General features: G+C 44.7%; 1 protein-coding gene across 1 annotated transcript; it reads left to right on the forward strand.

Moving 5' to 3' along the window:
* The first annotated feature begins 9,341 nt into the window (after positions 1 to 9,341).
* On the forward strand, positions 9,342 to 13,909 carry ANKRD37 (ankyrin repeat domain 37). The gene is made up of 5 exons (XM_015418702.1): positions 9,342 to 9,431; positions 10,097 to 10,249; positions 11,260 to 11,351; positions 12,467 to 12,696; positions 13,838 to 13,909. Exons 1-5 carry the CDS (start codon positions 9,402 to 9,404, stop codon positions 13,870 to 13,872), a joined length of 540 nt encoding a protein of 179 aa, XP_015274188.1. The 5' UTR covers positions 9,342 to 9,401; the 3' UTR covers positions 13,873 to 13,909.
* Positions 13,910 to 15,157: the final 1,248 nt, after the last annotated feature.

A 15,157-nucleotide genomic window follows, 5' to 3' on the forward strand; every position in this document is an offset into this window, starting at 1 on the left:
CATAAGACTTGGATTCAAGCCCTCCCACCATCCTGGTTGCCCTCTTCTGGACACGCTCAAGCTTGTCAACATGTCTTGTATTTTTTCATTCCTGGAGCCAAGTGTTTTCAAAAGTGGAGAGGCTGCAACCTGCTGTCCCCTTGCTTGGGCTCTGGCATTATTAGTATGACAGCACGGCAGTTGTCAAACTGGCTTAGTCAAAGGAAAACAGTCTCAATCACCCCCACCCCTCAAGTTTCCTGACCACATTATGCTGGCAACCAGCCTTCAGACAAGATTCATCATCCTGACTGGCACAAAGAGCTGCAAAGGCTGTGACTCCCAATGCTCGCAGATTGAGAGAGCTTTCCCTCAGCTTAGGGAATTTTTTTCTCAAAGGAGGCAGGACCAATGGGGGGCACTTGACCTGGGCCTCAAGCTCAAAGGGGGAGGGGCTCTGATTTAAGCACAGCGCATGTGTTTTTTTGGCATTCGATAAGTTTCACAACTTGTGTTTATACATACTGTGTGCCATCATTGTTAATTTTTTATTATGGCCAGGAGGTCACAAAAGCCAAAAGTGGCCAGGGCCTCTCTGGACCTCAGAGAAAACCTGGGAAGACTAGAAAGAGAGAAAATGTTTACAACCTATCAAGCTGGTAGCAGCCTAGTTTTGCCAACTTCGAGATACTCTTCCTTCCGTGTATACTGTTTCCAAAGTGAGGAAGGGCACTCTCCTATCACAATGCCTGGTGTTTCCCTCCATACACTAAGATGTCCTTAGAGGCTGAAATGTAATAAGGCTTGCCCTGGTCATTCCATGATGCCTCTGGTGGAGTTTTTAGTACATAGAAATCTGGAAAGAAAACTGGTTTGAGAAAGGGAAATCTTTGTATGCATGTCAGAGGGATTTTTTTTTAATGAAGCAAAACAGAACTTGAGTCTAGTGGCATCGGAAAAAGTACCAAAACGTTTTCCAGAATAATTTTTTTGCAAGTCAGAGCTCACTGCTGAGTCACAAAAGCTGACGCTGGAACGCATTTTCTTAGTCTTTAAGATGCTACTGGACTCCTGCTTTATTTTGCAGCTAACACAGCTACCCATCTGGAATTCTCATTTGTAAAAGCAGGGTCTCCTTGGAGAAGATGCTCCATTGACTTCCTCTTTGTCACAGTAATCCCTGTAAGCTGAGCGAGCAATGATAACAGCCTCGACCAGAACCAGAAGGACACCCATTTAATAATATAATATATGCCACAGAGCTGCAAAGTATAAATATATTAACTCAGTGGAATATGCGCTGCTCCATCACCACTCCCTATCCCAATGGGAAGTTGCAGGACAAATGAAGACGGATTTGTGATTAATTTTTTAACCAGAACAACCAGGGATCAAGTCCACTTTAACACGACAGAGACTTTGCAAATTGCAAAGATTGCAACTTCCCCCTGATCATGCACAGAGTGCATTTTTTAATCATCAATACTACACTAAGTGATTCTGCACGTCCAGGATCGGGGCTCAGAATTTCCAGGTCAGTTTGAGCCCCTCCCCCACCTCGATTGAAAATTATATTAAAAATTTTACTCGCGTGGAAAAAAGGATGGATGTGCCCGCCCAATTACGTTCCCCCGGTAGGGAGCGCGCGTGACTCGCTCAATTCACCTTCGGTTTCCATCGCAATCTTCTCCGTCTTCCAAAATAGTTCGAGTTGTGAGACGCCAACTTCGGGACAGCTCCGCGTTGCTTAGCAACGGCGCCTACCGGCTCCTGAAACGCCCACTCAATGCCCCGCCCCTTCTTTCTACCTCCAATCCCGAGGGAGTTAAGAGAGAAGCACCCGCGTATTGGTGGAAGGGCATTGAGCGGCATTGTTAGCTCTGAAAGAGGCGGGGCAAATCCTGAGATGTCACAAACTGTGCGGGAGGCGGCATGTGGCGGTGCTGCGTAGTGGTTGAAGTGTCAGAACGGGCGCCCAAGTTCAAGTTCTCGCTCTTGCAGAGAACTCGCTGGGTGATCTTGGGGCTGTCACTCCTCACCAACCGAGGTTTTACTGCTCCAGGGATTAAAAATAAGGGGGGGAAGAAGATTATCAGTCGTGGCTCACCCAGCTGTAGTGCTGCAGGAGCTACCTGTGAAGGGCAGAAATCTAACTGCTTTTCAGTCTCTGCTTAGCAGCAGAAGGGAGCACCCGTTATTGTGCATTGAATGCTCAGCCGCTCCCGAGGTTCAGCTCCGGCTGCAGCCTCTGGGGTTGCACCCGCGCCCATCATTCCAATCTGACCCAGATTAGAGGAGAGTTTTATTGACCTCCCTCCCTGCACAAGCACTAACTCTTTGTTTGTGTTTTTTTCAAGGAATTAATGCCAGATAAGTATCAAAGGCAGGAACGCCCCATGTGCCGAGTTTTATCTTCCCACAGCCCTTCACTGCACAGCAAAACTTGAGCAAAAGCGGAATTTTCAGGCAAATTCTATTCCCCTAGCTTTTCTTGGGAAAGCTTTTCTTTCTTTTAAAATGCATTTTAATCCCAATTTCTCAGGTGATCACATTATCCTAAATAAGGCCACCCCCCTTCATCATGAGTAATAATCACAGGCCCGTAGCTGCAGTGGGGCATCTCGGGGCTAGGCCCCCTGACTTCCCATCCAGCCCAGGGTCCCCAAGCAGCAGCAGGTGCAGGGAAGGAGCCAGGTATTCCTTTAATTCGATTAGCCAGTGCCCCCTAAGAAATTTAAATGCCCCTTGACTTAAAAAATCCTGGCTAGGGGCCTGAATACTTATTGTATGGTAGTGTGTTGTATAGCCAGGAGATCTGAGGATTGTCTGGCAGCCAAAGTTCTAACTCTTTAGCATTATGCACCACAAAGTGGTGAGCTAGACTTGTTAGTGGGGTGAGAGAGCTCTGAGAGAACTGACTGGCCCAAGGTCACCCAGCTGGCTTCATGTGGAGGAGTGGGGGACCAAACCCTGTTCTCCAGATTAGAGTCCTGCCACTCTTAACCACTACAACAAGTAATAATGAGTTTGAAAGACTATCAGTAGCAGTAGTTTTTTGTATCATCAGGCAAATTGCTTTTTAAAATTTTCTTTAAAGGCAAAGATGCACCACAGGCCAGGATGTGTAGAAAGATGAGCCTGTGGACTAGTAACATTTGTGCATGTATTTTCAAGACTGGTTCAGAAGGAACTTTTTGACACTGAACAAAGAAACAATGCTATGGCATCACTATGTGCTGTACGGAGAGTGTTACATGAGCCTTTGTACCTTGCTGCTGGGTGCAGATTTAGTGCTAAATTAAAAAACTTTATTGCTTCGTGCTCGGGCTTAATATAAATGTATCTTGAGCATATGTATTAAAATGTGTGTGACTGTATGCCGTGCAAGAGAATCTTGATTGCTATATTAATCTGAGTTGCTATGCTAACCACTGTACAAGTAGGTTCTGGAAGCATCCCTTTTGTAGAAGCAAAAGCTGTTCTGAAGTGTTCTTGTTCCAATTTCAGTAAGGCAAATCAGCATTTCAGGAAAGCCAAATCTGGGGACAGCTCTACACAATGATTCTTCTCCAAGTGACTTTGAATTTGTATTATGTTGCATTCTGTCAGTTTCCCAAAAGAGGAAAGACTGTGGAGGCTTTTAGAGAAGGGAAAGAAGAAATAGTGGGGGAAGAGAAAATGAGATGTCTCCCCCCAAACCCTTGTGGGTCCCCCAGTTGTCTCATATTAAACCAAGACATATCCTTATCCTTACGAGATTCTTGTGTCCATGATAGCAAGAAATGTATGTTTCTGGCTGAAGTTATTGCCTGATGTGCCAGTTTGGTGTAGTGGTTAAGAGCACAGACTCTAATGTGGGAGAACCGTGTTTGATTTCCCACTCCTTCACATGCAGTTGCTGGTGTGACCTTGGGTCAATCATAAGTTCTTTCAGAGCTGTTCTCTCAAGGGCAGTTCTCGAAAGAGCTCTCTCAGCCCCACCTACCTCACAGGGTGTCTGTTGTGGGGAGGGGAAGGGAAAGGGATTGTAAACTGCTCTGAGACTCCTTCAGGTAGTGAAGGGCGGGGTATAAATCTAATCTCTTCTCTTCCTCTTCTTCTTTAAGAGGAAACTGAGAGCTCACCCCTTCCCCTCCCTGCAGATTATCCACTGCCTATTGTAGGGAATCAATAGAAACTCCAGGATGGTGGAAGCAAAAGAACAAAGAGTGGACAGGACCAGAATGTTCCCCCTTGATAGCCTTTGGGTGCACTTTAGCTCAGGGAGGTGCATCACTGGATAAAAAGCACCTTGGGGACACTTTTAAATTAACATGCCTTTAAAACACTAGACACGATTGACAGAGGTGTTTTCCACATGGTGAAAGCCTTGTGCAGGTTCCCTGTTGCTGCTGTGGCTGTGGATACAACCCAGTGGCAACAGGGTTCCACATGGCAGACGTCCCTGTAGTTTCCCTGCCCCTGCCCCAACCACCCTTCCTGGCACAGGCTAGTTTCCCCAGGGTAGCTATTTTCCCCAGGGTTGCCAACCTCTAGGTGAGGCCTGGAGATCTCAAAAAATTACAACCAATCTCCAAATTATAGAGATTAGTTCCCCTGGAGAAATTGACAGCTTTGGAAGCTGAACTCGATGACACTCTGTCCCACTGAGGTTCCTCCCCTCCCCCGGTTCCACACGCAGATCTTCAGGAATACCTGAAATTGGAATTCTACTCCCCCTGGCTTTTCCAGTTTTTTTTTTTAATAGGCATTTTAATATAATCATAACGATATAGCAACTTGTATATCTTGTTTAGGGTTGCCAGGTCTGAGTTGGGAAATACCTGGACATTTTGGGGGTGGAGCCCGGGGAGGGTGGGGTATGGTGAGGCGAGAGACTTCAGCAGGGTATAATGCTATAGAGCCCACCCTCCAAAGCAGCCATTTGCTGCAGGCGAACTCACCTTGGTCATCTGAAGAACAATAGTAATAGCTGGAGATCTCCAAGTGCCACAGGGAGGCTGTCAACCCTACGCTTGTTCTGTAAATTCCAAGCTTTCATTTTTTAAAAAAAGTCTATAGCCCCTTTTGTTGTGGAGATCTACTTTTCTCCTTTTATATCTTTGCAGCAAAAGAGGCTAGAGACTTACTTTAAAAAAAAAGAAAGCTGGGAATTTAGAGAACCTGATACACAGATAGTTATAATACCAATATAACAATATTCAGTTGCCAATTAAAAAACCAAAACCAAAATGCCCCTTTGTGGGAGGAGAAAGAAATGGTGGCCATGGGGTAAAATGGCTGCTGTGTGGGCATGACTTCCCCATGCACACGGTTGCTATTCAGGCTTTGCTGCAATCTCTCTCAAAATTTCACAGCAAAGCAGGTTTAGAAAAGATTGGAGGAAAGCTGAGGAAGCCCCTGAGATGCTCATGAATTCACCACAATGCAGTGGAGGAGCAGGGAAAACCCCACTTCCCGACTGAATCAAATTTAGGGCAAGTAAACTATTTAGAAATGTCCAGAGAGTATATTGGGTCCATACTATTGAGTAATACAGTAGGTATTTAGTGCTACCAATGGGTTGGATCTAACCAGCTGTTCCACTGCTGAAAAAAGAAGGATGACCACCAAAAACAGTAATGCTGGGGATCATGGGACCAACATGGACAAAACCATGTGGGTTCTGGGCAGCAGGATCGTAGCAAGAAGCAAAATTAGGTGAGATGGAATGAAAAAAAAAACCTGACAGAATCAATGCTCCCTCTAAGGTGTAGAGTCTTGTGAGCAAAAATTCTACTTTGTGAGCTACTGGCATTAAAGTTGTGAGCGGGTAATCTGGCTACTGCATAAATTAGTTTGCTCTGGAGCCATCCTTCCTGAGCGAAGACAAAAATGTGTGAGATGGAGGCTAAAAAACTGTGAGCTAGCTCGCACTAGCTCAGCTTAGAGGAAACATTGGGCAGGATCCAACTCACTGTCAAAGACAGGATAGTAGTCTAATTCACAATTGGTCTAAGCCTACTCTTGTATAAAAATAACTCTTAAAGGAGTTTTAAAAAACCTCTTGAGGGAACCAATCAGAGTGCATTTTTAGCCACACAGGAGGCACATAAATTCACAGCTCACTGAAGGCCAAACGACACAATACTCTTTTTAATAGGTTGGTTCCATGTTCCCAGATCCAGTTCACTTTCCCCACAGGAGCTGTGGCACACAGCCATTTTCCCAAGCTGAGCTAACCCCACACTCACCTGGTCTATTTCAGCTTGGGAAAATGGCATGGGGAAAGGCAGGCATCTCTCCTCCCCATATGCTGTAGTAGTCCTGAGTCAAATTAGGTCCTCACAGACTTTAAAAGCTGTTTACCTCAGCTGCTGTATGGAAAATTACTTCCCCTGACCGGACTGGTTGCAAATCGTTGTCACATAGTTTGGCCCTTAAGTTTCCTACAGTAATTTAGTTCCCACCCCCCAACTGATTTATGGTATATTTCAAATAACATCTATCTAAAGATATTTTAAATGAGCAGGAAAGAAATAACTGGAGCAACCAAAAACTGCTGTTTGAAAGCAAGGTGATAAATCAGTGGGAGATTCAAATCCAGAGGCAGCCATGGCAACTTGGAGTAAACAGGATATGGGTTGCTAGGCTATGCGGAAGGTGACGGTTTCCCTGGCACAAATGCTGCTGTAGCTTACATGAATTGTTTGGCTGAAGAAGCATCTTATTAACATCCAGTACTGGATGGTCCATGTTAGCTGTGAGCCTGGAAGTCCTTTGCTCTAATGTTGTCTGTGGCTCAGACTTGCTAGGTAGCCTTAAGCAAGCCGCTTGCTCTCAATTGACCTACCTTGTTGTAAGGATGTTTTAGGGTTCCTGAGATATGTAGTGCACACTGAGAGCTCTAAAATGCTATGTATGAAAAACCAGTGAGTTTCTGGCTCCAATTCTGTTGCCTTTAAATTTCCAAAGGATTTGGCTCCAGCTATCGGAAGAAGCGCCCTCTCTCCCATATTCCCTCCCATGCCATAACAAGAGAAAGCCTGCCTTCTGTGATGCTGCAGATGCCAATCAGAAGGCCGCCTCCAGTGCAGCGCCACTAGTCTGAATGCTTTGCCAGGAGAGCCTGAGTTGCTCGTCTTCTCCTTTCCTGTATTCAAGGGACTGACAAGGAGTTTCCTTGTGATGACCTGATTGCTTGACTGAAGACAACTATTTCTATGTTTTATACTGTTGTTTTACCTTAAGAACACCAGTCCCCTGTAGGATCAGAAAAAAAAATACAAAAAATTATAAAGGATCCAGCAATTAGAGTGGCACAAGATACAAAAAGACAGATATTGCTGTGTATGTTCATCAAATTTTCAATTTTCCAAGTTGTATTTTGTTTTTCAGATACATCAAACAACTCAATAAGAACAAAGTCTTCAGAAGAGAAGAAGAAGAAGGACGGACCTTCCCGGGCTTTCTGTAGTCCGTTTCGAACAATATCTTTCTCAGATGTCAATTCATGTTGTCTATAGTGTTCTTACAATTCCAATCTTGACTGTATATGTGGTGTTTACAAAAGTTCAGAAACAGCTGCTCATAGCTCTATTGTCTATGAGCAGCTGTTTCTGAACTTTTGTAAACACCACATATACAGTCAAGATTGGAATTGTAAGAACACTATAGACAACATGAATTGACATCTGAGAAAGATATTGTTCGAAACGGACTACAGAAAGCCCGGGAAGGTCCGTCCTTCTTCTTCTTCTCTTCTGAAGACTTTGTTCTTATTGAGTTGTTTGATGTATCTGAAAAACAAAATACAACTTGGAAAATTGAAAATTTGTCTTTTTGTACCCTGTAGGATCAGACCAGTGGTCCATCTAGTCCAGCACCCTGCATTACACAGCAGCCAACCAATTGACCAGAGGCCAGGTCTCCTTGGTGTTGCTTCCTAGTACCGGTATTCAGAGGTTTAGTGCCTCTGAATGTGAACGTTCACCTTGGTCATCATGACCAAGTAGCCACTCATGAGGGACCTATCCTCCAGGAACCTGTTTAAAACCATCCATCCTCATGGCATGTAACTATTTACCTGTAAGGTCAAGAAGTAATTCCTTTTAACTATCCTGGATCCATTGCCCATCAACTTAATGGGTATCCCCCCATCCTACTATTACAGCAGAGAGATCTACTTTCTTCATTGCATGCATAAATTTATAAATATCTATTATTTCCCCCCTGTTGTCTTTTTTCTAAACTGAAAGGCTCCAGACCCTTTAGCCTCTCCTCATAGGAAAGGTGCTACAACCTTCTAATCACATTGTGACTTTGTGTTACTATTTTGTATACGTTGTATTCTTTCCTTTAGTACGCCACTTGGAGGGGGTGCCTTTCCGTTGGAGTTTGCAAGTTCATCTTTCAGTCATGAAAAAGTTAGCCTGTTTATGTATGCATGCCAATATTAGCTATTTGGCTTAGGGACCAGTTAGCCCTTACATACTTCTTTCTGCCAGAGATAAGGTGACAATATTCTTAATGAAGAGAGCCTTAGAACTTCTAAGTTAGTGGTGTGGGAGTTTTATTGGGGGGCTATGTGTGTTTGGTCACGCACACAAGTAAAGATGGGAAACTTTATCCCCTTTGTTCTCTTTCACATGAGTTTTAGGATCCAACTAGCCAACATGGACTTTGGAACTAGTTAGATAGGATGTTTGTTATTTTACTTCCTAATGCAACCCTTTTTCTCCTTTATATAGTAAACTCTTTTTCTTAAACTAATTAAGTATTAGAGTATTAGTTTAAGAAAAAAGAGTTTACTATATAAAGGAGGAAAAGGGTTACATTTGGAAGTAAAATAACAAACATCCTATCTAACTAGTTCTAAGGTCCATGTTGACTAGTTGGATGCCAAAAAACTCGTGTGAAAGGAAATAAAGTTTCCCAACTTTCTTAAAGGTCAGGAAACAAGGTATATATTTTAATAATACTCTCGGGCTCCTGCTTAAAGGAACACGTCCCCAGGCGCCCTTCAGTAGGAATCGCCAGCATGTATCGTTTCCCTCCCTCCCCCTGTTGTGGCTGCTGTCGCAAGGAGACCAGACTGCGGGTGGCCGAGTGTGTGTGATACGTGTCTAGCCACAGCGTGCCCCATGGCTGCGCCACCTGCCACAAGCTCTTCCGGCTTCCTCTCTTCTCATAAATAAGCGCACCAAGAGCCGGCTGCTTGTCGACGGCCTCAGCAGGAGCCAATCAGCGCGCGGCACGGCGGCCTGCCCGGCATGTGCTCTTGTTTGCGTACGTGCGGAGCAGGCGGCTCCCGACAGAGAGGGCGGGGTCCCAGCCAGGGTGGCTCTTCTTCATCTGGCTCGTGCAAGATGCAGTGGCGGTAGAGAGGCAGTGCTGAAAACTTCCATCCCACCACGACTTTTCCCTCGGTGAAAACCAGGAGGATGCTGTTACTGTTAGATGGCCACGCAGAGGTAAGTCTTGGGGCGCTTTTAACGTGGGCGTTCTGGAGGTTGAATTGGAGGTGCTAGCAAAAGTTCTTGCACTACTGCTTAAGCGCTTGTGATCGATGAGAGAAATAACAAAATTCAGGTAGGTCGCCGTGTTGGGATCTGAAGAAGCGCGGATAAAACTTTGTTGGTCTTAAGGGTGCCACTGGACTCGAACTTTAAGTAGTTAAATTGTTATCTTGTAGCAAACTGCTGGTCGTTTCCTTTAAGATTGTGCCTTGTTACTGCTCGGGGACCTTGCAGTGCTCCCTCTAAGCTGTGGAGTCTTGTGAGGAAACATTCTGCTTTGTGAGTTACTGGCATTAAAGTTGCGAGGGAGCGATTTGGCTGCTGCATAAATTAGTGTGCTCTGGAATCGTCTTTCCTGAGCGAAGACAAAAAATGTGTGAGCCGGAGACTAAAAAAACTGTGAGCTAGCTCACACTAACTCAGCTTAGAGGGAACACTGGGACCTTGGTTCCCGTTAGTGTGGTTGCGGTGAATCAAGCTTTAGGTACAAGCTGTACATTGCAATTGAATAAAACGTTGGTCTTAAAGGTGCCACTGGACGCAGTCTTTGTTCTGCTGCTTCAGACCAACGCGGCTGCACACCTGAACCTATTTCAATTGTTTCTCCACCTTCCTTCCAGTCGGAGAGCCTGAGCCACCTGCTCCAAGCAGGGACTGAAGTGAACATACCTGCCGATGCTCTGGGCCAGGACCCGGCTCACCTGGCTGCTCATGGAGGACAGGCTTTCTTACTGCTTTGGCAACTGCAGACAGGAGCCAATTTGAACCAACAGGTACAAGTCATGCTTTCTGTTTCTTGAGCAGTCTAACTCTAGCGAGGCTACCTTGTCTTTTATGGAGTGGAAGGATTTATATATATCTTTTATGGATTGGAAGGATTTATATATATATATATATATACTTGTATATCAACTGGCTACTGAGGTGGAATAGATCACCATTGGCTGGCACTGCAAATGAGATAGGTAAATGCAAAGGTAGGTCTGCTGTTGTAGGTTTTACAAGCTCTGCTCCCTTTGTGCTGAATAGGTAGAACTTTGGATTCTCATTTACTAGTTAACAAAGAGGACAGCAAGTGGCAGTGTTTTGTTATAGGAACTGACTGGTTTGCTAGTCACATGGAAGGCAACAAGCCCAAATTATTCAGGTTCTTAGGGAGTGGGTTTTCACTCACAATAGAGGAAGGCCAGGAAAAATGCTTAAAATCTCACTTTTCAGTCTATCCAGATGACTTTTCATGAATGCATGGGTTCCCCTGTTTAATTGTAAGAAGCAGCTAGTTTTGTAATTGTAAGAAGAGCCAGTTTGGTGTAGTGGTTAAGTGTGTGGACTAATCTGGGAGAACCGGGTTTGATTCCCCACTCCTCTACTTGCAGCTGCTGGATGACCCTGGGCAAGCCATAGTTCTGACAAGAGCTGCTTGAAACGGCAGTTCTTGAAAGAGCTCTCTCAGCCCCACCTACCTCACAGGGTGTCTTTTTTTGGGGGGAGTTTGTAAGCCGCTCTGAGACTCCGAGTGAAGAAAGGGAAAGGTTCCCTTGCTCGAAAGCCAGTTGAATCCGACTCTAGGGTTGCAGTGCTTATCTCCGTTTCAAAGCCAAAGAGCCAGCGCTGTCTGAAGACGTTTCCGTGGTCATGTGGCCGTCATGACTAAACACCAAGGTGTTCGGAACGCTGTTACCTTCCCACGGAAGTGTTACCTATTTATCTACTTGCAATTTCTTGCTTTCGAACTGCTAGGTTCTGAGTGACTGAGATTACAAAATGCAACATCTTTGTTTAGGATTGGCTTGGGGAAGCACCCATTCACAAAGCCGCTAAAGTTGGGAGTTTGGAGTGTCTCACTTTACTTGTTGCCAGTCATGCCACCATCGAGTAAGTACCCCTTCTGCCATACTGATCACTTGTTGTTGTTGTTCAGTCGCACAGTCAAGTCCGACTCTTCGCAACCCCATGGACCAGATCAGTACTGATCACTAGCAGAAAATTTATCCAAGCAACATTGTAGTTTACACTGTAAAACTGTAAAACTGTGATTGAAGTATGTTTCAACATAGGCTTACCAAGTGGCGGCAGGGGATCCGCCGCGGGGACAGCGATATGTGTTGCACCGCCGTCGCCAGGATGTGACACAATGCGTCGCTCTGGCAATGGGGCTGTTTGGAGTCCCGTTGCCAGAGCGACACGTAGTGTCACATCCTGGCGACGGCGGGTGCAACGCGTGTCGCAGTCCCCGCGGCAGGGATCCTGTGAAAACATGCGGATCCCCCGCCGCCACTTGGTAAGCCTATTTCAACAAAATATGTGGTTATCTCAGTTCCCTCTAATACATATACAACTTTGAACTTCAGTTTACTTTACAAAAAGATCACTCACAAACTGGTAAAAGGAACTTCCAGATTGTTTTGGTTTTAAAAAAAAAAAAGGAACTTCAGACCTTGATTCAATTAAAACAAATGACTTTTACGCTTCCCAATGGGACTTGGAGGTGTCTGATTTGCCTCATTGATTTCAACATGATTTAGGCATGACTAATTGGATCACAGTGATGTAACCTGATCCTTCTCAGCCTTTGATATCAGGGAGCTGGCTGCCCACCCTTGTTGAGTGATGTAACTTGATCCTGTTGCATTCAATACTATTTGCTCCCAAATGAGTGCACACAGTACTGCAAAGTTTGAGTCCAGTGGCACCTTTAACACCAACAAGGTTTTATTCAAGCTATAAGCTTTTGTGTGCGAGCACACGTCTTCAGATAGTGAAACAGAAATCGGCTTCACTGTATCCTGAAGAACTGTGCTTGCACATGAAAGCTCATGCCTTGAATAAAACTCTGATCTTAAAGGTGCCACTGGACTCAAACTTTGTTCTACTGCTTCAGATGAACACGGCTACCCACCTGGCACAGTACTGCAGTTTTTGTTTACGTACATTGCTCGACTTAACATCAGCAGTCAAATGTATTGTGTTGTCTTCATTTTGTATCCTAGCTTGCGCAATAAGAAGGGACAGACTGCGGAAGACCTGGCCCTGGCTTTTGGATTTTGGGAATGTGCTCAGTTCCTCAAGACAGTGAAAGAGACTCAGAATAGGAAAGCCATCAAACAAGTTCGGGATTCCCTCAGTAACAAGAATGGCTTGCTGAGGGAGGCAACGACAAAACAAAAACGAGCAAGTGAAAGCAGAAGACCCATAAGCAAGAAGACAATGAGATCAAATGGTACGGTGTTTAGCCAGATGCTTTAAAAAGACATCTACTCCAAACTGCAGCTCCCAGTCAGAGGCTACTTCGGCATGCAGAAAGTGTGTCGATTAACCTTTCCCTGTTTCGTGTTCTATTGGGGTATAGATCAATGAAAGTTGCTATTTCTAGAAATATTTCTAGCCTACTCAAAAGCCATTCACAATAGAATGTCCTTTTTTTGTATTTGTGTGTGTGTGTGTATGTATGCCTAGAAGTCATGGTTGACTTCTGGCGACTCCTAGTGGGGCTTGGACATTTCAGAGAGGTGGCTTGCTATTGCCCATCTCTGGGTCCTGGCCCTGCTACTCCTTGGAGGTCTCCTATCCAAGTATTTTGCAGGGTCGGCCTTGCTTAGCTTCCAAGATTGGGCTTGCCTGGGCTATCCAGGTCAGGGCAGTAGAAGTGCTTCTTGTTGGTGCTGTTGGTTGTCATCTAGTATCACCACCCTTGCTCCTTAAATACAACATACATTAAGCACTGCCCTCTCCAATCACCTTTCAAGGGTACCTAAGGCATACAGTTGTAGAATACAGTGCTTTTGAGAACAGTCAGGACACCTAAGAGTTAAGGAATAGGGCTTCTTCCAGGACATACCAAGGTTCTCATGCATCTTCCTAAGCCAAAGCACCTCTTATTAATGTCAGCCTTTGCTGCCGCCTTCCATGATAACATTTTGAGAACACGGAGCAAGACATTGTTTTGAAAATGTATAGCAACACTGTTTGTTAAACCAGATGCAAATACACTGTACCTGATTGTATCCCACTCACTTTCATTGGGTTGATATGTTCCACTAACAACTGTCATATTAATTTGCTGCCAAATGAATAGAGGAAGGAAGACCACCTCACTGAAAAGTGATTTCCCCTTCTGTGATGTGCCATACAGCAATAGGGATTTATGTGCTGGTTAAATTACTGGATGGGAGAATTCCAGGGTCATTGTGCGGAGGAAGGCAATGGTAAACCTCTTTCATTAGTCTCTTGCCATGAAAACCCTATAGGGTCATCAAAAGTTGGCTGCCACTTGATGGCACTTTTACACGCACACACAATGTTAAGTCAGTCATCCTGTGCATTGGAGGAAAAAAATAAACGCTTTATCTGCATTTAAACAGATGCAACGTTTCTGATGTCATGTGAAAGTACATGAAGAGAAATGTGAAGGACCCTCCAGAAAAACACCGGCCATGGACTAATGTTGCTCAAAACCAACTATTTTCAACAATTCCTTCTGAGAAGGAGAGTGGTTTGCTTCTTGAAGAAGATACCTTTTAAAGCATTCCTGTATTTATGCACTAATAAACTTGCATAAACAGTGCCTTGTCTTTTCTGCCATCATCTTTACACATAAGTGTGTCATATTTAACACTAACTGCAACTGTCACTCATCCCACTAAGAATGCTGCATGCAGTTGTGCATAACACATGCATGGGGAAGGCAGAGGGAATGGGATGGTGTTTTTAAAAAGAAGATATTGCTAGTTAAAACTACTATGCAAAGCCACAAGATTCTACTTTACTTCTGTACAGCACTGGGTCCGACAGATACTTTTAACCAGTATTCAGGATACAATGATGTTTATCTTGAAGATCAATGTACATGCTGATCTGAACATGTGTATCTGCCTACAAAGGTAATGGGACCTCACTGCAACTGTAAGACTACCCCAGAGGTATCGAACTCATTTGGTACGAGGGCTAGATCAGACATAAATGTCACCTTGTTGGGCTGGGCCATGTGTGCCATAAAATGGAATTCCAGGTACCAGAGATATATCCTTTATAAATGATACAGCGTAAACCCAATTAATATTTTTTGCTCCAAATACAAACAAAAGCAATTGATTCCTAGGAGCAAAAGCAATAGATTTACTGGGGAACCCACAAAAGCCCCAATAAATGTTTTTAATCATATGCAAGCCTAATTTTTCCAAGGGATACCATAAAAGGTTTATCTTTTCCATACAAACTAATTACTTTTTGTTTATGTAGCACTTTTAGGAGTCATTGTCCTTGCAAGTAAGGAAGGTAGTTTTCCTGCACACCCCCTTCATATGCCCAGCCTCAGCAGCTGAGCACAGCTACAATCTGTCTCTCACGCTTTGTTTTCTCTCTTCCCCGATCTCAAGGAGTCATACCGGACTTCCCTCTCCACTGCCCCATCCCTACCAACAAAACCGTGTGAGGCGGGCCAGGCTGAGCGACCAGTCCCGGATGACCCGTACAATAGGTTCCTGGCTCAGGAGGGGGGAGTCTGAACCTGGCTCTCCCAGATCCCCCCGCCCCCAGTTCTCATCCCTCCTGAATTTCCCACTGAAGCAGGGCTGAGGGAAAGGCCTGACGGAGAGGCTGTTTCTGAAACCTCCAAGGGGTACTTTTTGCCCTCCGCAACCCCTTTTCCTTCATGGGCTGAGAACAGGTGCATGGGAGAAGGA

The sequence above is a fragment of the Gekko japonicus genome, unplaced genomic scaffold, assembly GCF_001447785.1.
Source record: "Gekko japonicus isolate JY-2015 unplaced genomic scaffold, Gekko_japonicus_V1.1 scaffold663, whole genome shotgun sequence".
NCBI lineage: Eukaryota > Metazoa > Chordata > Lepidosauria > Squamata > Gekkonidae > Gekko > Gekko japonicus.

Coding starts and splice junctions, on each gene's coding strand:
- ANKRD37 (XM_015418702.1), top strand. CDS start 9,402: ATGCTGTTACTGTTAGATGGCCACGCAGAG. Junction 9,432..10,096: donor TGTTAGATGGCCACGCAGAG/GTAAGTCTTGGG, acceptor CCTTCCTTCCAG/TCGGAGAGCCTGAGCCACCT. Junction 11,352..12,466: donor GCCAGTCATGCCACCATCGA/GTAAGTACCCCT, acceptor TTTGTATCCTAG/CTTGCGCAATAAGAAGGGAC.